General features: G+C 46.9%; 2 protein-coding genes across 11 annotated transcripts in view; one reads left to right on the plus strand and one right to left on the minus strand.

Moving 5' to 3' along the window:
- The window catches only part of GLYR1 (glyoxylate reductase 1 homolog), a 34,861-nt gene extending 14,505 nt beyond the window's left edge, over positions 1–20,356 (minus strand). For 3 of the 7 annotated variants that reach the window (XM_035022206.1, XM_035022205.1, XM_035022202.1), the window contains exons 1-9: positions 20,284–20,356; positions 19,209–19,245; positions 18,068–18,147; positions 8,619–8,757; positions 7,838–8,080; positions 3,057–3,143; positions 2,123–2,179; positions 1,324–1,374; positions 1,158–1,231 (exon numbers count right to left, since the gene is read on the minus strand). In XM_035022206.1, the coding sequence (XP_034878097.1) occupies positions 1,158–1,231; positions 1,324–1,374; positions 2,123–2,179; positions 3,057–3,143; positions 7,838–8,080; positions 8,619–8,757; positions 18,068–18,147; positions 19,209–19,245; positions 20,284–20,321 (806 nt within the window). In that variant the 5' untranslated portion in view covers positions 20,322–20,356. The remainder of the gene's footprint in view (positions 1–1,157; positions 1,232–1,323; positions 1,375–2,122; positions 2,180–3,056; positions 3,144–7,837; positions 8,081–8,618; positions 8,758–18,067; positions 18,148–19,208; positions 19,246–20,283) is intronic. The other 4 variants (XM_035022209.1, XM_035022208.1, XM_035022207.1 and 1 more) reach the window with 2 other exon arrangements.
- A 174-nt stretch (positions 20,357–20,530) lies between these two features.
- Positions 20,531–22,667, plus strand: part of UBN1 (ubinuclein 1) — a 39,073-nt gene continuing 36,936 nt past the window's right edge. For 3 of the 4 annotated variants that reach the window (XM_035022212.1, XM_035022215.1, XM_035022216.1), the window contains exon 1: positions 20,532–21,219. The gene's annotated coding sequence lies outside the window, so the exon portion shown is untranslated. Of the gene's footprint in view, positions 21,220–22,667 lie in introns of all 4 variants that reach the window. The other variant, XM_035022213.1, reaches the window with a different exon arrangement.

Genomic DNA, 22,667 nt, shown 5'->3' on the forward strand with positions numbered 1-22,667 from the left:
GCCAAAGCTCAAAACCCAGGAGATCTTTTGTCATTCACAGCTGTCTGGGTAGTTTGAGCTTGCCCGACGATTCTACATCACAACAGACGAATTCTTTTCCTGGCGTTCCAGGACACCTACTGCACCATACAGCTGCTTCCCTTTGTAGTTGGCTTCACATTCATGTCAAAAAACGGTTTGACTAATGGGGCAACAAAGGTCTTAGGTGAAAGCACTGGACTCTGGTCTCAGCCTCATCCTTGTCATTTTTTTAAAAAAATCAACACAATCCTTAAATCAGCGAGTGACACCCATGTTCCCTTTCATTAGCATAGAACATGCCTGTCTTTTCTACTCTCCCCAGGGCCGTTGACCCAAAATAACCAGTGGAATCAGGGATTTCATCAGCACAAAAAATTATGAATAAAGTAAAAGACGTACTGTTTTTACTCTAGAGAAAGAATTGTACAGGAGATATGCACGGAGAACTCAGACCCGGCCACTGGGCTCAGGACAGTGCTCTGTCTTAGCACTTCTAGACACACGACTGCAAATACCACCAGAGGAAAGGCAGGGGTGTGCGGGCGCAAGCTAAGCTTTGGGGACCACAGTCAAGGCAGGTGTGTGGGAAGGAAAGGGCAGCGACTGCAGGATGATGGTGATTCACCTCTCACCCGCCACCTGCCCCCACCACAACCCTGAAACTGTTTTCATCACTGTTCCACCCAGCCAGTGGTTCTCAAAGTGTGGTCTCTTGACTGGCAGCAGTGGCACACCCAGGAAGCTGTCCAATATTATAAACTCTCCGGATCCACTCCAGATCTACTGACTGAGAAACCCTGGGGGGTGGAGCCGAGCAGTTGATGCTTTACATGTGGCCTTCCAGGTGATTCTGAGGCAGGGGAAAGTCTGAGAACCACCAAACTGAGTGTTCCTCCAGCTCCAAGACTCACTAGTGAGCTATGAAGGCAACCCCACCATGTACTTAAAGGACCTTGGTCTCCTGCAGGTCAAATTAATTCCAGGCAACTCACTAAAAATTACAACTTTCCCTCTCTCTTTCCATTCAGTCCCACCAATGGTTGGGATACAACCCTTAAAGAGCCCCCTGGGGGTCATCCCCTATTCCCTAACAGAACTAGAGCCACAAGAAGCCTTTTCTTCTTCAAAGGTCCTACTTTTTGTCTGTGGGTGTGATGCTGCCATTCACGGCCGTGCTGTCTGCTGCCTGGATGGAGGTGGACCCAGTTTCCTAGGGAAAGGAAGCACAGCTCATCAGGTCAGTCTGCCCATGGCAAGGGCCCCAGTGGAAGAGAAAAATAGGGAGGCATGGAACCTACGTACCTCTTCACATATTTTCAACTTCTTTGTGATTGCCTGGTAACAGACAGCTGGCTAATAAAGGAGGGAAAAAGACCATGTATTAAACTGAACGCTTAACTGGTCTTCGTTATAATTTCCCTAAGAGGTTAGGCCTAAAGTGTGGTGTTAACACTGAAACCTATTTGCTGTTCGACTTTACTGAACTCCAAAGGACACATCAGAAAGGTAACACAAACTACTTCACTTAAATATCTATGCAACTCTGCAAGATTCTTTTGCCCATGATGACATTAAGGATCAGATTCATGAAGTCATACACTCAGAGTTACAAGTCTACTCAGTGTAACTGGGCTTGCAACCCAGATCTGTCCAACTCCAAAGCCACAGCCTATCAGGTCCTATATCAAGGTTCAGCCTAACTCATGGCCTTGCAGATACTCTGGGAAGCTTGCCCTCCACAACCCGATGGTTTAGAGAGACTGCTTGCATAGCAAGCCTGAGAATGCATCCACCAAACAGCAAGGGCTACCTCATGAATGTGGATAGCTCACAAGGTCTGGCTTCTGCCCCAGACTCACAAATGTCTCAACCACACAGCTGCTGAGCCTTAAATTTTTGGGGGGCGAGGGGGGTTTACTTTTAACTGTAACAACACCTGAGTCACGAGTGGGCCTCCATGTGACTTTCTATCTAGTTGCTCTGGGCAGTGGTAGAAGCAGAGCCTAACCTTTCAGACTAGTAGGGTGAGGTTTGATGGAGCCACCTTCTCCCTTTAGGCCAGCCCCTGACCAAGGATCAAAAATGTAGAAGACCGACTCACCTTCTCGGTTTGGCTGAGCAGGAAATGATGGAAATGAGGGTCTGCATCTTTCACAGGCTGAAACCAGAAAATGATTCAATAAAACAACTTATCTTCTATTAGAGGTCACCTTGCCTGGTAACTGACTCTCCTCTGGCTGAAACACCCCTGGCAGCTGGTCTCGACTATATAACTGCCTGGAAGCCCTTTCCCATTGTTGGTCTAAGTCTTTTATAAACAGTCCCTGCTCCAGCTAGAGGGAAACTGGCTACAAATGGAAAAGAAGAGACAGTTCTGTCAGGGTGGCATAAAAATTATTCTAGTAACACTGCAGGAAAATATTTAAGAGGTATACTGGTATTTTTAAAATGCAGCATTTACCAGTCCCTTTGGATAACTGACTAGGCGAGGCCAGATAAATTCTCAGCACTCTCCCAATTCTAGGGTTTTACCTACTGTGTCTGGTGCCAGACCCCTGAGTGTCTTGTCTCACGGAGGATCGATATAAACAGAAATGCAGGGCAATGAGTGTAGCACTTTCAAGGGCTTTCACAATTAGGCACAACAGGGGACTGGGGCATCCACTCCAAGGGGCTACTGAACAGCAGAGTTGTATATGTGAACAGTGAAAGGTGTCTATAAAGCATTAAGTAAAAAAATGTGTGGGCCAATCCTGTGTTTGTGAAAACCAACCCTATTTCCAACAACAGAAACCCCATGTGGGTATATAATTCTATAAATGATGAGTGAATGGGGGTTGTAGCAAAGGGTCTGGAAGAAGTTATATTGAACATGAAACTGAGCACCCATGAGGGTGGAGACTTGCACTTTTCCCCCTCAAACACCTCAGTACTTTCTTGCAATTTAAAGAATGGGGAAAGGAAAAGCGCCTCACACAGGCCAGGAAACCAGCTTGGAGGCTGGGCTTATCCTGGCCTGCGGGAGAGCTTGTTACCTCGCTCACGGTCGGCTGCCATTTAAACGCGGCCATCGGTCCAGCCATCACCCCCTTCACGGTACTAGACTCAGGGATGGTGAGATCCTACAGAGGGAAAGGCAGATGGTCAAGACACTGAGGCCACCTCAGTAGCAGATGTCTTCCTGCGCCAAATCGCCAAATCCTGCTTCGTTTCCTTCAGTTACATTCCACCTCAAACGAACCCCCTAGCCAACTCCAGTCTCAGCCTAAGTCCCCAGGCACGGTTCTGACTGTCCATTGGGAGAAACCAGGCAAGTTCTCATCAACATGGAGCAAGGCTTTCTTCTCTGTTCTTGAAATAACAAATTGTCTTCTTGTGCCCAAGTTTCACAAGGACAGATGTCTCTGGAAATCCCAACTATGGTGTGCAATGTTGTTAGCAAGTCACAGAGAAGATTCTTTATGGCCAATAATGAACATTAAGAAAACAGTACTGGCTTCAGAGAGAATCTCAAAAAAAAAAAAAAACAAAAAACAAACCTAAGAAAGCCACATGGTGCTGATGAGGAAATGTGCCCAGCGTTTTAACTACTAAGCTACTAAGTGACAAAGCCAGACTTCCAATCCAGGGCAACTGGGAGCCAAGAGCTCCACTCCCTCTCCAGGCTGATGCAAGGGCAGGACCCAGTGAAACGGAGCGTACCTCCCCACCAACAGCCTTGCCCACACCCATCCTGGGCAGGATGCTGCTTCAGCTGTGCTCTTATCCCCTCCACCAAGTTCACCTCACACTCCCTTTCCACATGTGGGATCTTCCAGCCACGGTGGCCCTCCTGACATTTCTACTTGGGTATCTCAGGGGAATCTTGAACATCCCACTGAACTCTGGGATCTCCCTGCCCCAATGGTGCCTTCCACAGTCTTCGCAGTCTTAGAAAAGCAGCTCCGTTCTACCAGGCTGAGATCTTTGCAGTCCTTCTTGATTCCACCCTCCCCGTACCTGGTAGCAATGATTATGGTTTTACAACTGCGGATCGGTGACCCCTTTTTTTGCCATCCCCTGCCACTTGGACTGTAGCAAAAGGGATCCCCCTCTGCTTCTGTTCTGGAACCCTGCAGTCTAGACTGGGCACAGGAGCTAGAGTGGAGTAGGCCACTTCTCTGCCTACAACTGGCTTCCTGTCTCACACAGTCAGGCCTATGGGGCACTATAAGTTCTACAACCCCTCAACTCCACCCTACTCTCTGAATTCATATCCTATTATATTTTCTCCCCCTCACCACTCTCTAACTCACCAGCACCGCCTTGGCCCTCCAGCCATTCCCCAAACACACCAAGCATTTGCCTTTGCACTACTGGGAATGCTCTTCCAACAGTTATCTGCTTGGCTCACATGCTCACTTCAGGTCTCCGCGGAAATGTCACCTTATTGGGGTGCTTTCCCTGACCCCTCTGTATCTTTCTATGTGATGCTGATGTGATTATAAGTGAGTTCTATGAAAGCAAGACCTCTGCCAATTTTGTTTACTCTGTATCCCACGCAGGGAGCCATGCCTGGCACAGAGGAGATGCTCGCTATTTACTGAAGAAGTGAACATGAGAGGGGCCTGGTCTAACTATCATGCTGCTTTATCACTAGACATCTGGCTTATGTGGGGCTGCTCAATCAACACGTGCTGAACAAAGAGATATGGGGAAAAAAGAGGCCTAGTGTAGAACTGTCCCAAGAACGTCCTGCCGCGATGGACATGTTCTGTATCTGTCCCCTGTGGCTAGGGGCAGCACAGCTCTAGTGACCTGCTTAAGGTCTCAGGATAGGAGAGTGGGGTGGAGACACTGGCTCTCCATCTGGCACCAGCGGAAGGCCTCGACTCCCAGTCAGCAGTGCCTGAACCACTCGGGGATTTGAGGAGAGCCACAGCCCTGAGGGCTCTGTGCTGTCAGGGTGCTGTGTGCCCAAAGCTGCAGTTCTTCTCAGCCCAGGACTTGGAAATGAGAGCCCCTGAGAGAGGATGAGGGCACACCTCTCACACCACAGTTGAGGCACGAACCCAGCCTTTCCCTGTATGCACGCAACTGACGCCTCTGCGTCAAAAGGTCAGCCTTTTCCACTAATCCTCACAGGACAGGGGATTATGGCTCCGAATGGCTATCATCCGAGACTTTGCCCAGTTATCAGCCTAGGCTACTGCTGTTTCAGAAAGAAGTCATTACTGTAGCAACACACACTCTTTTTAGACCGCAGGACCTATTAGATCAGAAGATGCACCAAAATTCCAAGCCCAGATTCCCTACATCTCTGAAGGTGCTTAATTAAAACCAACTGTCTGAACTGAAAGGGCTGTGTCCGCCCTGCACCACTAACCATACTCCTTCCTCTCCAGCTGACAAATCCTTCACTAGAGGCTGGCCAAGCAAGGAGACTGTAGGAAGCATTGCGCTAAGGGTAAAGAGCAAGTAGACCTCTTGGCAGGGGACCTGACTCCAAGAACGGCAGCAGAAATGTTACTATCCCCTGATTAATAATTCAGATTCAAGGGCAAACTGCTTTTCCCTGGGAGCCTGTGAGAAGAGTCCCTGCAGTAAAGCCCGGTGGCGGCCTCGGGTGACACTAAAACCACTATGCTCTCGCTGCACAACAGGCTCCTGCCAGACACTGACAAACATAAAGCCATTTTTCAAATGCGTGGTGCACGGCACACTGTTCTTGATGCTTTGCTCTTGTTACTCATTTAATTCTCACGACAAACCTGAGAGACAGGTATCACTATTATTCCCAATGATCAGATGAGGAAACCAAGGCAAAGGAAGTTGGCCAAGGCCACACAGCTGCAGCAAGTTACGGAGTCACAGTTCCGACTCAGACCTCCTCCTCACCTCTCCTGCACACTTCTCTTTTTCCAAAAAGATGTCGTTTCTCTGCAGGGCCAGCACGGAGTTGGTGAGATCCACGGCTTTAGAAAGCAGAAAATAGGAATTTGGAGAACAGTATAAAACCTGACAGCTCAGATGCCTCTGGATCCCCAGGAAATCAATTCAATTGGATCAAATTAGAACACACCCCCTGAAAGTTCTTTCTGCACCACAGCTAGCTGTTTTCTCCACCTTCTCCACCTCTGGCTGGCAGTTCCCTGTGCTCACCGTCAGCCAGGGCTGTCCTGACCGCTAGTCACTCTGTCTACTCTCAGTCCCAGGTTGTCTGACAGTGAGAAGGACTTTCTCTAACACAGTGGTCACAGAGTGGCAGCCCACAGGCTCAATCTGGCCCAGAGATGTTCCTTGGACCTAAAAGTATTTTAAAATTTTGAATTAGCGTGTAACACATAAAATTGGAATGTTACACATAAAAATTAGTATTTCTAGCTTCTCTAGAGGAAAAACCAGATGACCTGGCAAAAGTTGGCTGGGACCTCATGGACAGAGCAATGACTTCCCCAGAGCACCAGCTGCTGCCACCCCTAGTGCTCTCAGTGTGGAGGCAGGTCAGGGCTGCAAACCCTCAGCCAGCCTCCCCTTGCTGCCATGACCTGTCTGGTCTCGCTGGTGTCTGAATTTGCAGGCCGTGATCTGATGTGGTCTAGTGTTTTGTCAAGGCCTTATCACCCAACTGTTTCTTCCAGCCATCTGGCTCCTGTCCCCTTGACTGTGCTCTAACAGTTCTCCCCTGTGTTTTCACAGACTACCCCCTCCATCTCGAATCCTCTTCCCTTGGCTTTTGAGACTTGACCTACATCTTCTCAGGAAGGTGAAAGTTACGTTATTTCCACTTTATTTCACTGTGATGGCTCCTCCGAATCCTTCCAACTCTGACGTACGGGTATTTTCCCTGCGAAGCAGAATCCTGCCCTTCACTCTGCGCCCTCCTTACTTTCTCTGGAGACCAATCCCACTGGGCCTCAGATACACTTTGTATGTATTCTCCAACATACTTCTACATATTTGCCTCCCGCATCTACATTCCATCCCGACATTAGTTCAAGTCTCCCTAATAGTCTTGGCATCACCTCAAATTCATCACATTCAAGACAGATCTAGTCCTCTTGCTCCGTTCGCCAACCCTACTCCTGACTCTTGCTCTTGAGAAAGTTATTACCATTTTCCAAACAAAACCTGAAATCATCTCCCTCCCCCCTTCCTCTGTAACCCGTTGCTAAATCTTATGAGCCCTTCCTCTGAAGTGCCTCTCAGGCAGTTCTTTTCAGTATTTGCTATCAGGATAGCTCCTTGTATATAAATGCAAACCTGGGTTTAGCTTTCTGACCAGCTTTAGCCTTTTTCTCTGCCCTCCACCATTGTTAACATGCAGCTTGGAGCTCTCCACCACACTGACACCCAGCCCCAACAAGTCTGTGGCCCCCTATGGACCCATGACAGTAAATACTGCTTCAGTAGACCTCGCGGCCCTCCACAATCCAGTGACAACCCACTTTTAGCTCTCTGCTCTTCTCCTTGTCCTCTACCTATAATGAGAATATCCACGCCAACATCAAGCCCTACACAGGCTGGGCCCTCTGTCTCTGGAATGCCTTCCCCTCTTCCTTAAGCCCCTTCCCGTGCCAGCCCTTGCATGCTGGCTCAGGTGGACTGTTCTCCTGCCTCGACCATTTAGTTGAATGAGAAATCCTTTGCTGCCTTGTGTTCCTATTTCATGCCTGTGCCCCCAGGCTGAGTCCCTCCCCTGGTCTGCAGGATTCTTTAGGGCAGCGCTTAGCACAGGTTTCTACGTCCACTCAGTGAGCCGAGGCACTGTAGAGCTCAACTCTTTCACAGACAGAAGGAAGTCACTAATCCCGGAAGCTGCAGAGGTAAAACAAACCTTCTCATCCTTTGGGGGCCGACCCCGTTTTCGGGGACTTTGCTCTTGGGCTCTTTTCAGAGGGGACTTGGAGCCTCTCTCTGAAGAGCCTGAAGACACCCTCTTCTTTCCTTCTCCCATGTTCTTCTTCACCTTCCCTTCAGACAGGCTAAGCTTCCGCTTCTCATCACCTGAGTTTGGCCTACTTCTCTCCTCACTGGAATTACGCCGATTCTTGTCATCAGCAGAATTGTGGGACGATGTCTGAAAGTTTAATAATAACAATGATAGCCACCACAGCAGCCACTGCCGCCACCACCGCCACTTACACAAGCCACACCCTAGGAGAAGCGCTTTACATGTGCTATCCACACAACAACCCTATGAAATAGGTTCTGCTATTGCTTCCACTGATACTTGGGGAAGCAGGTAAAGTCAAATCACTTGCCTGTACCCAAAGCTAAGAAGTGGGATTTACACCCAGGCAGTGGATATACCCAAGAACACTCCTAATCTCTAGGATGTCAAAGGGAGAAATGCCTGTGTTGTACTCAAAAGCTGAGATACTTCTCCTGAGTCCAAGTGACTTTCCTAAGAAGAGCAATCTATTTCAGAAAAGTCTGCCGCATGCATGGAGTTTCAAGCTGATAAGCCAAATGCGGATACCCTAGAACTGAAGTAGTGTTCTCGCCATTGGCATGGCATAAGAATAGAGTTTGGGTTTGGGCCATATTTAATCTGTTAGTTACTACGCCAAAATAACCAGTTAGATGCTGGAATAAAGCAAGAATCAGTCTCTCACCTGGTCTTTCCCTTTGGCTCTCCGGAGGAACTCTTCAACAGCATCCACAGCCTGCTGGAATCGTTTCCCCTTGTTGATCTTGATCATTTCCTCCTTGTGTGCATGGTATGGCTTTAGCTGTTCCACTTTGATCCACGCACTAGCAGAAAACACATACAGAAAGGGTATGATCCACACTGCCCATGCCATAAATTATCAATTACCTCATCACAACAGAATGCAAATATCCGTTTGGTTTAACTGGACTTTGAACCAGGCCTGCCATTTTTTCAAAACATGTTACCACCCACCCCAAACTCTTGGGGTATTATAAAAGTATGTCTTCCTGAAACAAGTCAAGCACAACCACCACCACCAAAACCAGAATATCCTCCACAAGTTGCAGGCTATTTATGTCCATTCTCGTTCACCAGCCTTCCACACTAAACCACACATCGCCTGCCACTTGTGCAGGGCAGGGGTAGCCTGGCGATGTTCTTCCATTCTCATCACAGGGGCCCCTCATGGACCGAGGGCATCAGGAAGCATAATCGACCACAGCAACATCACTTCCCAGTCAACACCCAAACCAGAATGACAATCTGTCATCAACTGAGAATCAGGGATGCACCCATGGCTCAAGAAATGCAGCATGTGAAATCTGCTCCTCTTTGCGATATTTGTTGATAAATGATCCTGTCTGTGGCTACTAAACCACACAAAACAAGTGACACATGATTTGGAATTAGGCCAGCAGTTGTAATAGGAGGTCTTTAGAAACAAGATTCTGCTTGTGATTAAAGGTACAACATACCCTTATGATGTTTATTTTTTAATTCCTACCATCAATGTGTAACACATGCAAGTAAAAAAGCCATCACTTGTCAATTCTGGAATATCTGGCCTACCAGACTGACTTGAACAAATCTGCCCCAGCTGGCTTCCTGTGGTTTTTCTAAATGACATTCAGCGTCCCAGTACAAAGGAGAGGATTTTATAGGCTTGGCGAGGTAACAGCTAATTTATATACATTTTTACTATGTAATACTCACAAGTCTCATAGCATAACCTTCTGAAAAAAGGGGTCAGGTTAAGGATAGAGAAACTGAGCTATCCCACTAACCTAGGGTCCTCTCCTTTAGAGATAACTGGAGAATATTCACTAATAATAGTAAAAATGTGGGGCGCCTGGGTGACTTAGTTAAGCGTCCAACTCTTGATCTCAACTCAGGTCTTGATTTCAAGATGGTGAGTTTAAGCCCTACACTGGGCTCCACACTCGGAATGGAGCCCATTTAAAAAAAAAAACAAGTGCTAATCTCTACATAAAAATAGTTTAGCCAACCCACCTACAGCCACCTATGATTTAAGTGTTATGCTAATAATCGTGACCATGGATCTGTACAAACACAATAGCCGTAGGACTATCAGCCTATAAATGTGATAGCAAACCAGGACTAAGCATGTTATCTATGGCTAAACAAAGCCACAGAGAACTGAACGATGAACAAAGACTCAGATGCTGTCTCACTGCATAAAGTTCCAACCAGGTGAGGTAAGCAGGTACCTTCCAGTGACTAACTCATCTTAAAGTCTGAGACTTGCTATGATAGAATGAATTGGTCTATTCTATGGGGAAGAAAAACGGAATTATATTTTGACCTTACATTGCCTGGCAGGTACACCACTGAATGGACCCTCCTGCTTCTCCTCCCATTTAGTGTTTCTAAGGACAGACCACCAGAGCAGATGCAAAGCCACACATGCCCTGAAAAGCAGGTTAAGCTGTCCTACTGAGATGACACAAATACCAGCGATAAGGCTTAAAGGGCCACGTGCTCTGGACATGCCTCTTCCTTCTCTGGGCTTCAGGTTAGAAGCTGAGACCCACACAAGTTTTGGTGTAAGATCAATGGTGTGGTTTTATGGAGCTTCCTGAGATGGGACAATACACTCTAGGCATACTAATCCCTGCCTTCCTCTCCCCACATGAACCAGAGGAAGTGGAGAGGTAAGGACATGCGTGGAGGAAGCACCAATAATCCATGCCCATTTTTCCATTGAAGCATTTTAAGTGGATTACTGATTTCTGCCAGAAGAATGGTACAGTCAAAATTCCATTCTGGCATTTGCATCCTAAAATGAAATTTTCCTCTCTGACCATTTTTGAAAAGTGAAAATGGTTTGCTAAAAGAATGGACAGTATAAATATCAAGAGGATAAATCCAAGAAATATTAATCTAGTTAAGAAATCAGCCTATTGTTGAAGCACTGTAAAACTGTAAATAAAAAGCCAGCCCAGGGCGCCTGGGTGGCTCAGTTGGTTAAGCAACTGCCTTCGGCTCAGGTCATGATCCCGGAGTCCCGGGATCAAGTCCCGCATCGGGCTCCCTGCTCAGCAGGGAGTCTGCTTCTCCCTCTGACCCTCCCCCCTCTCATGTGCTCTCTCTCTCTCATTCTCTCTCTCAAATAAATAAATAAAATCTTAAAAAAAAAAAAAAAAAGCCAGCCCACCAGAGCCCTAGTTGGATTACCTCTTGAAATCGAGCCAAATTGAAATCACTTTAGCCTTCCGAATAGAGTTTTTTCTCTAAAGGCTATATTGCAAAACCCTGTCTCCTTAAAGAGTATGCTTTTCAGCCAGGGCTTCAATAATGCACCATTCTCACTGAGGCCCATCAGCTGGGCCTGGTATGCAACTGGTGCTCAATAAATAATCACTGAGTAAATGATGCCTTCCAAGCATATTCAGAGGGGCTGGAATGATGGCCCCTGGGTTAAATGTTCTAAGGCTTTGGTGGCCTTTTCTGGTTGTTGCTGTTGCCTGTACATTTTTGTTTCTGTTTTATCATGACCCTGAGATTGAGATTTGAGCTGCGATCAAGAGTCGGGACGTTTAACCGACTGAGCCACCCAGGTGCCCCCGTTTGTTATTATTTTTTTAGGTGACTTCTGTTTCTGTGATATGAGCTGCGACTTATGATTTCCTTCTTATCATCCTCCTGATGCCTGAAAGGAGCTGGATCTTTTCTACCTAATTTGCTATTGGGCTGGGAGTAAAAAATCAAGCTTAGACAAGTGGTGTGTAAAATATGGGCCTTTGCTTTTACGTACAAGGAAGTAAATCCCATTGTTTGTAGTGGCAATCAGTGATGTCATTACAAAGAACAAAATGGAAGGTCCCTTAAGATACCTGGTTAAGTGGAAGAAAGCAAGATGCAGAGCAGTGTGTGAACTACATTATCACTTGTGTAAAAACAAGGAAAAAGGAATATGTAATTTCTTGATTCTGCCCACAGTATCTTTGGAGGGACATGCCATAAGAAGCTAGTATAAGGGCGCCTGGGTGGCTCAGTTGTTAAGCGTCTGCCTTCGGCTCAGGTCATGATCCCAGAGTCCTGGGATCGAGCCCCGCATCGGGCTCTCCGTTCAGCGGGGAGCCTGCTCCTCCCCCTCCCACTCCCCCTGCTTGTGTTCCCTCTCTTGCTGTCTCTCTCTCTGTCAAATAAATAAATAAAATCTTTAAAAAAAAAAAAAAAAGAAGCTAGTATAACTGGATGCCCAAGGGCTGGTAACTGGGTGGCTGAGGGACAGGAATGAATGGAACTGTTTCACAGTTCATAGCTTAATTTGGGGGGGAGGTGCCATAAACATGTATTATCTTTAAGAAACAACAAATCAACAATAAAGGTCTCTGCTGTAGAACATGGGCTGCTCTACCCAGAGGGCTGCTCCCATGACTTCCTCAGGTGGGTAGCTACTGCCTGGTTGCAGGTGTAACTGCACCTGTAACACAGCCAGGAGCAGCAAACTTACCCTGGTATTCTGATACACCTCCTGTAAATTCTTTTCATTTGCGAATATAAACTTTCCACTATAAGCCACTCTCAGATTACACACTCCACTCAAAATGAAATTAAACACCTCACATTTTCAAAAACTTCCATAATTCTGACCTGCTTTCCCCTTAGGTTAAAATCATACCATGTACACATCATATTAAACATGTGGGTCTACGAATAATCTCCAAAACTCTCACGTATGTGTCTCAGACTTTGCATGACACAATGACCTGGGTGGGGGTGGGAGGGAGAACACACACGTGTCAGCACAGTCCAAAGGTGAGAACAAAGACGGGGACAGAAGACATGAGTTGCTTTTCCATCTAGATTTGAGTAGTACTGAGCAAATGATTTGTATGTTTGCCCTGCTTTAAAACCACCGAAAGAGGCTGAAGATTACTGAGTTGTTACAGCTACAAGTCTAAGCTGTTCATAAATCAAGACACCCAAAAACCCACAAATCAAAAAACAAAACAACCAAAAAAAAAGCCACAAAGAAAATAAGAGTTTGTCAGTTAATCTCAAGCAATGATTATCATACAGACATCAACAAAGACTTGCAGATAAAATAGATTTAGAAGATTCTCTTTTCAAAACTTGAAAACATTCCCAAATGCTGGAGAAGGCTTTCAAGCTGCGCTGTCTATGCCAATATGGTCAGCTGCTTCTTTTGTGCCAGATTCTTTAATTCTGGTGCATGACACACCTGCTCCTGGAGTCCACTGTCTCAGCCATGAGGGGAGTCACCCGTAGGATGGATGCTGGTGCTGGGAGAGGAAAATCTACTCAGTGCTCTCTAGGACAGGTATTGTCCAGCCCTGGCAGAGGGACATTGCTGGCTCAGTCCAAATAGCAGCGCGCTCACCATCCATTTGGCTCCGTTCTCCAGCTATTGCACAGTGTTGGATGTAGGGAAAGCAGGGCGATCAGGTGCCAGGCGAAAAGAAAGAGGGATGCTCGGATGGCTCCAATCTGCTTGTAATTACAAGCTACAGGTTCTTCTCCAAGAGTTACTTTAGTACTCACTTCATACCTTATATCTGCCTTGATGAAAAAAGTATTTCAGGTTGGGATCCTGGACATTCTATCACTGAACTCCACAAATCTCCTGCCTCTCAGTGTACAAATCTGTTAAAAAGTGAGAACCAGAACAAATATCCTATCCATTTCCCGAAATGGCTGTTGTAGGATCAGGTATGAAGACTGCTACAGAAACTCTCAGGTGGTCATTTGGGATCTACCCTCTTTTGCCAGTAGTGTTCTCTTGAACCGTTTGTCTCTGAGCGTTTTTGAACACCCACAGACTAAATGAGCTCCCTCCATTCTGCCATCCATGGCCACTGATGAAAACTTCAAACCCCGAGCTCAGTTTCTATTCTGATGGGTAACTCCCTGTCCAAGGTGAGCTCTCATGTGCCTGAGACCACAACTGTGGGTGGAGTCACCTGGCAGAGTAGTCCAAGTTATGCTAAAGTTATTTTTCCCTTTGTATCTCCATGAAATAGAAAACAACCATAAGTAACCCCCATACTGGCCATCCAGGCTCAGACAGCTGAATCCAGCCATCTTACTAAGTCCTTCCCCTTCCAGGGTTGGCTGGACAGGACATCGGTTAGGAAGGTCTGGTCTTCTCTCTTTCTAACAGAACATCAACACAATTTGTCAGATGTTTTGACAGAGGAAGGGAGAGAGAAAAACTAGTTTTCTCGAAGACTGAAATCTTTATCTTTCTTTTTTTTTTTTTAAGATTTTATTTATTTATAAGAGAGAGAGAATACAAGTCGGGGAAAGGGAGAAACAGGCTCCGTGCTCGGATCACGACCTGGGCTTAACTGACTGAGCCACTGAATTCTTTATCTTAAGGAACTACCTTTTTCACTCTTTAATAAAGATCCCTGCTAATATTAAAGAAATCTTATTTATAAATATTTTCCCCCATACATAGTGTTCAGTTTTGAAAAGGAACGTCTCTGACTGAATCCTATATTGCTCAGAAATTCAGGAGCAGCCCCATGGGGTCAGGCCCTATCCACCAAAGTCAGAGCCTCGTAACTAACATGTGCAAGGAGCATATGCCCCTCTCCCTTATATCAAGCATCAAAGGTGAGGTAGAGCCCAGTTTCTTCTGGAACCACCTATAGCCTTACCCTTCACAAAGCAGTACTCATCTCTAAAAGTCCACTTGTACTTCCCATCTAAAGCGCTTCTCAAAAGTCTGTTTCCTACAGTACTTCTTACGCATGCCCTAAACTTGGTCACCACAGCATTTGTTCTACTCACAGTGCCGCTATCGGAAATGTCTGATGATTTATGAACAGGTCAGTGTTTACCTCCTTAGGGTCATTCAGCATTTCATCAATTCTGATTGTGCTCTTTTTCAGACTTTACTTTTTCACATTAAAGAATCCTACTCTTTGATCTGACTTGGTCCCCTTTTCTGATCTTAATTAGTTCCATCAGATCCCTTTGGGAGCATGGACTCAACTGCACATAGCACTCCTGGCAAGGCACAGCATAGTTTTTCCATAAAGATAGAACAATTGAAAAAAAAAAAAAACGTGGAACAATTTACTGTTTTGTGTTTGAAGCCTTTTTGGTCAAAAGAAAAGACCTGGGGGCCCCTGGGTGGCTCAATCAGTTAAGCGTCTGCCTTGGGCTCAGGTCATGATCCCAGAGTCCTGGGATCAAGCCCCGTGTCTGGCTCCCCACTCAGTGGGGAGCCTGCTTCTCCCTCTCCTCCCTGCTTGTGCTCAAATAAATAAATAAAATCTTAAAAAACAAAAAAGCAAAATAAAACAAAAAAACAGACCTGGCTGAAGTCTTTAGGAATTTCCAATACAAATGCCTTCCTTTTTCAAACAAATCCTAAGTTTCCCTTATTTAAAGCCACCTGCTTCTTACCAGCTATTCTCTCCCTTGTAATATATATATATGTCCACCTGAAGTTTACTGAACCCCTGCTGTATACCACACCACCCTACGAACAAGTGGCACTATTTCTCCTGCATAACTACGAGGCAGGGAACATCATCCCACATGTGGGCAAGGACACAAAGGCTTAGAAAGGTGAAAACAGCTTGCCCAAATTGTAGGGCAGTGAGATGGCATCTGAATGCACAGCAGGCCAGCATCAAATCCAGAGTTCTTTCCTCAAAGTAATTCCCTGGATACTTCACCTTCACATAATTTAAAGATAGTAAATAATGTCTGCTCATCACTGATCACTAAGAACCCTTCTCCCTTCAGAGAAGTGCCTGGAGATCCTTACCCATTTCCTTTCATTGTCAACCGCCTAGCCACAAAAAGATAATGTGTTGGTCCTGTGACAACTTGTTTTTTAATAAGTTTTTATGTGGAATTCTACCAAGGGAGTTTTATAAGCTTAAAGATATTATATCTAACAGTTGCCCAAAATCCACTTGCTTATGAATCCCCTCAAAGAATTTTAGTTAGAAATCACATCACCACCACCACCACTACTAACACCATTAGGTTATTTTTGTGTTCAATAAGTGCATCCCTTTCATTGGCTTCACTTGTGTACCTGATTAAGTATTGAAATGCACTCAACTCCAATTTCCTGTCTCACCTGTAGTATTTTTTATACATAGGCATCCGTTTACTCTTCTGACCTTCCGGCATTTTTTTAAATTATAAGAACACAATGGCTTTCAGGCCTCCTGTAATCTGATCAAGCCCCTACTTCCCAAGAGTTTCCACTTTTGTTTTAGACTTGTACATCTTTGTTTAGCTAACCAAATTGGGTCAACCATATTGCCTGTTATTCTCAAGCACAGTTCTTTACCCCAGGTGGGGAGGCTCTCTCTGCCCACGCATCCAACTTAACACCCAGTTGCTCACAGTATTCCCACTGCCTGCACTGCCCTTCTTCTTCCTGTCAATTCAAATTCTATCTGTCCTCCAGAGGTAGATTCTAACTCCATCTCTTCCGTCACCCCTTTTTTTTTTTTTTGATGTGGAGCTCGATCCCAGGACCCTGGGATCATGACCTGAGCTGAAGGCAGACGCTTAACGACTGAGCCACCCAGGCGCCTCCCCCACCTTTTTAAAAGATTATTTATTTATTTGACAGAGAGAGGCACAGCAAGAGCGGGAATACAGGAGAGGGAGTGGGAGAGGGAGAAGCAGGCTTCCCGCTGAGCAGGGAGCCCAATGTGGGGCTCGATCCCAGGACTCTGGGATCATGATTCTGAGCTGAAGGCAGACGCTTAATGACTGAGCCACCCAGGCACCCCTTCCATCACCCTTCTATGACCTGACTGTTCCCCACTGATCTCTCCTTGTTCTAGAACGCTTTAATAGTCACCTGTATCACTTACTCTGCACTTATTCCCATCTAAACTGTTTATGTCTTGTCACCTGAATTCCTGAAAGGCAAGGACCACAACATTTGCTTTTCTCTGGAAGTTCCTTTTGGTGTCAACAATTCGAAGTGTGGCTGTACAATTAGCACTTGTGTTATATACCAGGACAATCTTTCTTGTAAAGTCAGTGGCATTACCAGAACATTCTAGCTTCCAGAGTGTCTCTGGCTCTCACAGCTCTGGGCCAGTGACTCCCTTGAGTACTGTCATCAAAAGGCTGCTAAGTTGTTTTGTGACAGAGAACTGGGTATATTGGTATACCTGCATGGTGAAGATAAACATGCCATTTAAACTCTAACCCAGGGGGTGCCTGAGTGGCTCAGTCCATTAAGTGTCTCCTTCAGCTCAGGTCATTATCCCAGGGTTCTGGGATGGAGCCCCATATCAGGCTCTCTGCTCAGTGGGGAGCCTGCTTCTCCTTCTCCCTCTCCCCCTGCTTGTGCTCCCTTGTGCATGCTCGGTCTCTTTCTCTCTGTCAAATAAATAATAAAATCTTTAAAAAACAAAAACAAAACAAACAAAAAAACCCCTCTAATCCAGGCTGAGCACTCTGGCATATAAACTCCTGAATGAGTGAAGAACACTGTTTATAAGAGGTTTTGCTATAGAATATCATATATCACTTTCTAGGAACATGTATTTTAACCATTGATATTAGATTCCTCAGAAAACTCAAATTTTTCAAACCCCAGACTACATTTTTCTCTAAAAATCGTAAGTAGAAATGCAAATACTTAAACCATCTAGCTACACCCAGGTAATCAAATCCATGTAATAACAAGAAAGCTGAACAAATCACTGGAAACTCAGGTAAATACGCATTCTCCTCCTCACTGTGACCTACATGGTCTATCACAGAATCTCAAATGAATGGTTCTGATTTCACTGTAAACCTCATACGTGAACCACAATGATAACCAGCCATTAAAAGAGAACCAAACATGGCCCCAATAAAAAGAACTACCTATGGGATTCGATAAAGAGATGTGAGAAATAATCTTATTGTGATTATCATATTTAGAAGATAGTGAGTCCTATTTCTCACTTGACTGAAGTTGTTATTGGCCCCAGGACAATTTCTAAAAGCTAAGAATAGTACCTTTTATTTAGGTATAAAGCCAGAACAATATGCCTGACAGACTACAGTAAAAATGAACTAGGGTCCTTAGAATATTCTCACAAGCAGCTCAGATCCAGGGCAACGCCCAAAGGGAAAGTGAAACTCTTGATGAGCACTACTCACTGATCTTCTGTTCCAAAAAACTTCACAAAGAAGCATTTCTTTCCACGCGGTTTCTTCAAGTCTTTGGGTGGATTAACAATCTGGGGAGTAAAGGGGGGGGAAAGGTTTTTCCACACTTCTAAGTTAGTAAGAAAAAAAATGAAATAAAACAAAAGGAACAGGCTTAAATAGAACCCAGGCAGTACATGTCCAAGTCTGGCGCTTTTCTACTGAGATGTGTGGAAATGTGCAAATATTCTAGAAGTTCCCTACATCTACCATGTAGCAGTGTTCAGTAGGTAGAATATCCCTTCTACTGCAATGGCTCTGTTTTAAAAGCATAAGATCAACATCAACTCCCCCAACCACGTGACCCTGTCATCACTGAAGAAATGCAGAGAACACTTTTACATATACTTCAGTGAAGTAATGATGTTAGATGGTGACTACTCTTACCGTGGTAAGCACTGGGTAATGTATAGAATTACTGAATCAGTATGTTGTACACCTAAAAACCACTACGACATTGTATGTCAATTATGCTTCAATTAAAAAAAAAATTGTGCAGGAAGAGTTGAGACAGGTAATGATGACAACGAAGAACAACTGAGGCAATGAAAATGCCATATTGTAAAGAGACAGTCTAAAGACATTTCCTGGGCTCCTAGCAAGAATATAAAAACAGAACATTTGGAAAGCTATGACGGATCGCCTCATGCAAAATCTGGAATGCCAACTTCTGCAAAGATGCACTGGAGCAGCACATATGGTAACATGGAAAGAAGATTTAAACTTAGTTGGGACAAAAATACTTTGACTTTTCACTAACCTACATTTAGATTCCTCTCTTCCTGGAGAATTTATTTTCTTCTCCTTTTGTTACATTTAAGTGTAAAGCTAAATTCAAATTAGAATTGATTTCCAGGATTAAAAAACTTCACCAAAACCATCTCTGATTCAAGAGATTAGCACTCACTGCAGATTAAATGACCTGGCTTATATTATATTGTCTTTTCTAAACAAACGGAGAGTAGAGAAAGAAAACTGTTATTTAAATAGGTCCAGTTTAACTAAATGCCAGAAATTGAGGGGAGTGAATCTTACATTCTCCACCTTCTCAAACTCAACTTCAGATATCTTCCATTTGTAGCAAGACACTCACCTTTCCTGGCCAAGGAGGATACCGGCCGAGTTTCCCCCTAGAGAAAACACACAGTCAGCATTTGCCCTAGAAAAGCCAGTCCATCTCCTTCAACCCACTCAACATGGAATTTATTTTCCTAACTCTCCACCTGCAACCTCAAGTGCCAAAACAAAAGCTGGCAAACAGTAGTTCTTAATCTGGCTTCCACAGCTGGGCCCAGGAGCCCCAAACTCTTCAGAAATGGAATACAAAAGTGCATAAGGTATGTGCATTCTTTTGGTGACAAGGAATACAGAACAACAAAACCAATCAAGAGTCACTTGTCTAGAGCCTCCCTTGACGGGGGCTGGGGGGTAGTTTGCTCTGTAAACACAGACTTCCCCTTACAAAGTCTGGTTTAATTCACCGTGAGACCAGCCCGGCTTTGACAAATGCTAATGGAAACCCTCCTCTGGGTCGAGAAGTGAGCTACGTCGCTCCAGGGAAGCGGCGACAGTCAGTCTTGGTTCGGGCGGTTGTCTGGCACACAGAAGCAGACCACGAGAGGCACCCAAGAAGGCACTGGTCACTGCCAAGCCTTCGGCTGTAAAGGAGAAGTCTCCCTTCCATTTCTTCGCGGGGCAGCGCCAGCAGTCCGGTTTCGACACCCCCAGCCAAGCCGCCCGCACAGGTCGGTTCCATCGCAACGCGAGTTTTGACGGGCTTGCCCAGGCGAGATGGCCCCGCGGGCTCCCCGGCTCTCCCGCTTTCTGGGGAGCCTCAGGAAGACCCCAAGGACCCGGCGTCCGCGGGAGCTGTGCGGCGCCGGAGACTCCCTTCACGGTGGCCGCCGGCGTGCAGGTGCGGAGCGAAGCCCTCCCCCGGGCGGCCCTGGGGCTCAGAGCCCGGCCCGCCGCGGCCACTCTCGCCCTCAGTCCCCCGGGGCCGGGCTGCCCCTTCCGCCCGGCGTCGCTCCCAGCGCCGGCACCTCGTCTCGCCCTCTCTCCGCAGCCTGGAGCGCATAGAAAGGCAGCTCCGGGGCTGGTCGTGAACCCCGCGCCCAGCGGGGGAGCTCCCCGGCGCACCTCGCTTAGCCCTGGCCGCCCGGACTCACCACACCAAATCGCCGAGCCGCAGACTCACAGCCGCCATCTTACCACCCAACCACCGCCGACGCACGGGCCGCCGGGAACATCAGGTCGCCCCGGCGCCGCCCATTGGAGTGCGCCCGGCCACGTGACGGGGGCCGGCTGTCACCGGCCACGCCGCTGCCCTGACGTCACCGCGCCCGCAGGATTTCATTGGCCGGCCGAGCGGCACGTGACCCGGGTGCCGCGGTCTCGGCGCGCCGGAGCCCGGAGACTCCCGGCTCCTTCCCCCTCCCTCCGGCTCGTGACAACGAAGCGCCCGCGGTCTGAGGCGGCGGAGGTGGCGGCGACGGTGTAGCCGTTCGAGTGCGCGAGGGAGCCGGCCCTGCGGCCCGCCCCGCCCCTGGGCTCTGGCCTCCAGCCCCCTCCCGTTTGCGCTTCCGTTACGGCCGTTACTCCTGCGCGGGGGCCGGCCGTGTCTCCGCACCGGGAGCTGCCCTGACGGACCTCGGCGCGGCCTGGAAGCCAGCCTCCGCTCGCGCCCAGGGCCCGCGCCGGGCGGGCTCTGAGTGGCCTCGCCCGGGGGGCGGACGGGTCTTTCGGTGCGCGCTTTCTAACGGCCGGCGTCCGGGGAGCGGCTCGGAGCCCGCGTCCGCCGCCTCAAGTTCTCCCGGGGCGCCACTGCAGCCTGCCCAAGGTCCCGAGCTGCTCGACCGACGTGGAGCCGGCGTCTCTCCACTTCCTCCGGGGCCGGCGCAGCGGCACGGCCGGCGAGGCTCCCCCTGGGCGCGTGGGGACCCGGCCATGGGCCGCGGTGCGGGTTGGCCGCCCGCCGGGAGGCATGGCTCGGGGGCCGGCCGCTAGCAGCGCCGCAGCCCGGGCGCCCGGGCCGGCATGAGGACGGCCGCGGGGGGACGAGTGCGGCCCTCGGGGCCGTAGCCTGCGTCGCGCCGGGGACAAAGGTGCGTGTCTTTGTCGGGACCGGGCTCTCACGTACGCCTTGTTGTAGTTTGACACTTTTAGAGAAGTTGGGAGCTGGCTGTTGTGACAACAGGAAGGCAGATGCTCGCGTAGTTTCAGTACGTGAAAACGAAGTCATTGAATGGGGAACTGTTCACAGCAGTTCAGCATAGGGCCCAAACGCTCCGGGTGGAAAATAACGATTTTTGAAAAGGTCCCAATCCCAGTTGCAGACTCCAATGTCTAAGTGTCGACTTAGAGTTTTACTTGAGTCGCCCTCTGCTTGAAAAGGTGGCGGAGGTTCACGCATCTCCTGTAGGTGTTTTTGTTATAGGGGGACTTTGGTTGTAAGAGTGTTTTTTTGTGTGTGTTTATTTGTTTAGCGAGTTGGCTTGTCCGCAGCTTGGTTTTTCTTAGATTTCAGTTTCCCTAAAGTACCGGCAGTTAGTTTCAGGAGCTGTCATTTACTGTTTTATATTGCCTTAAGGACAAACCGGTAATTGAAAGCACATTTAAGATTCCAGGAAACGATTTCATTAAATTCAACACGCGTTCCTAATTTTAAAACTCTTAATTTTTGAGCAATCGAAGGATATTTTAATGGTTTGATAAAATATGTGAATTTTAAATCAACATCCCAGTGGACCTAGAGGCATTCCCATGAGAGTCACAGCATGGCAAAGAATATATGTTTAATATTATCCTGTAAGTTCTAGCCAATGCAATAAGACATGAAACAAAAATAAGAGACATTTCAGAAAGAAGAAAAAAATCTCCGGGAATGACAGGACAGCCTATGGGGGGGGGGGGAGCCATTAAATGAGTTCAGTAAGGAGACTAATTACAGGGGTGCCTGGGTGGCTTAGTCCTTAAGCCTCTGCCTTCAGCCAGGGTCCTGGGATCGAGCCCCACATCGGGCTCCCTGCTTGGTGGGGAGTCTACTTCTCCCTCTCCCACTCCCCCTGCTTGTGTTCCCTCTCTCGCTGTCTCTCTGTCAGATAAATAAGAATCTTAAAAAAAAAAAAATACATAATCATACAAAATTAAGTTTTTCTGTTTCACTGATAATCAGTTTGAAAATACAACAGTTAAGAGGATGTATAATGAAAAAAAATGTGTAATTCCTGGGAATAAACCAAGATGCAAAAGAAGGCTAGTGTTTCTTTGATAACACCAGTTGAGGTTTTTTGGGAGGGATGTTTTTGTGTGTACAATACTGTGCTTTTATTTAGAATGATGTTCAACTTGTTAAAATTGAGTATTTAAATACCTAGTTTTTCTTAAGTCTTTTAAGTTTTACTCCCACATTTTTTTAAAAAATATTTTTATTTATTTTGAGAGAGAGAGGAAAAGAGCAGGGTCCAGAGGAGCAGAGGGGGAGGGAGTAGAAGGGGGAAAGAATCCCAAGCCAACTCCAAGCTGAGTGGGATGCGGGGCTTGATCTCAGGAC

This window comes from Mirounga leonina, unplaced genomic scaffold (genome assembly GCF_011800145.1).
Source record: "Mirounga leonina isolate KUSES-001 unplaced genomic scaffold, KU_Mleo_1.0 Mir_175, whole genome shotgun sequence".
NCBI classification, from domain to species: Eukaryota; Metazoa; Chordata; class Mammalia; order Carnivora; family Phocidae; genus Mirounga; species Mirounga leonina.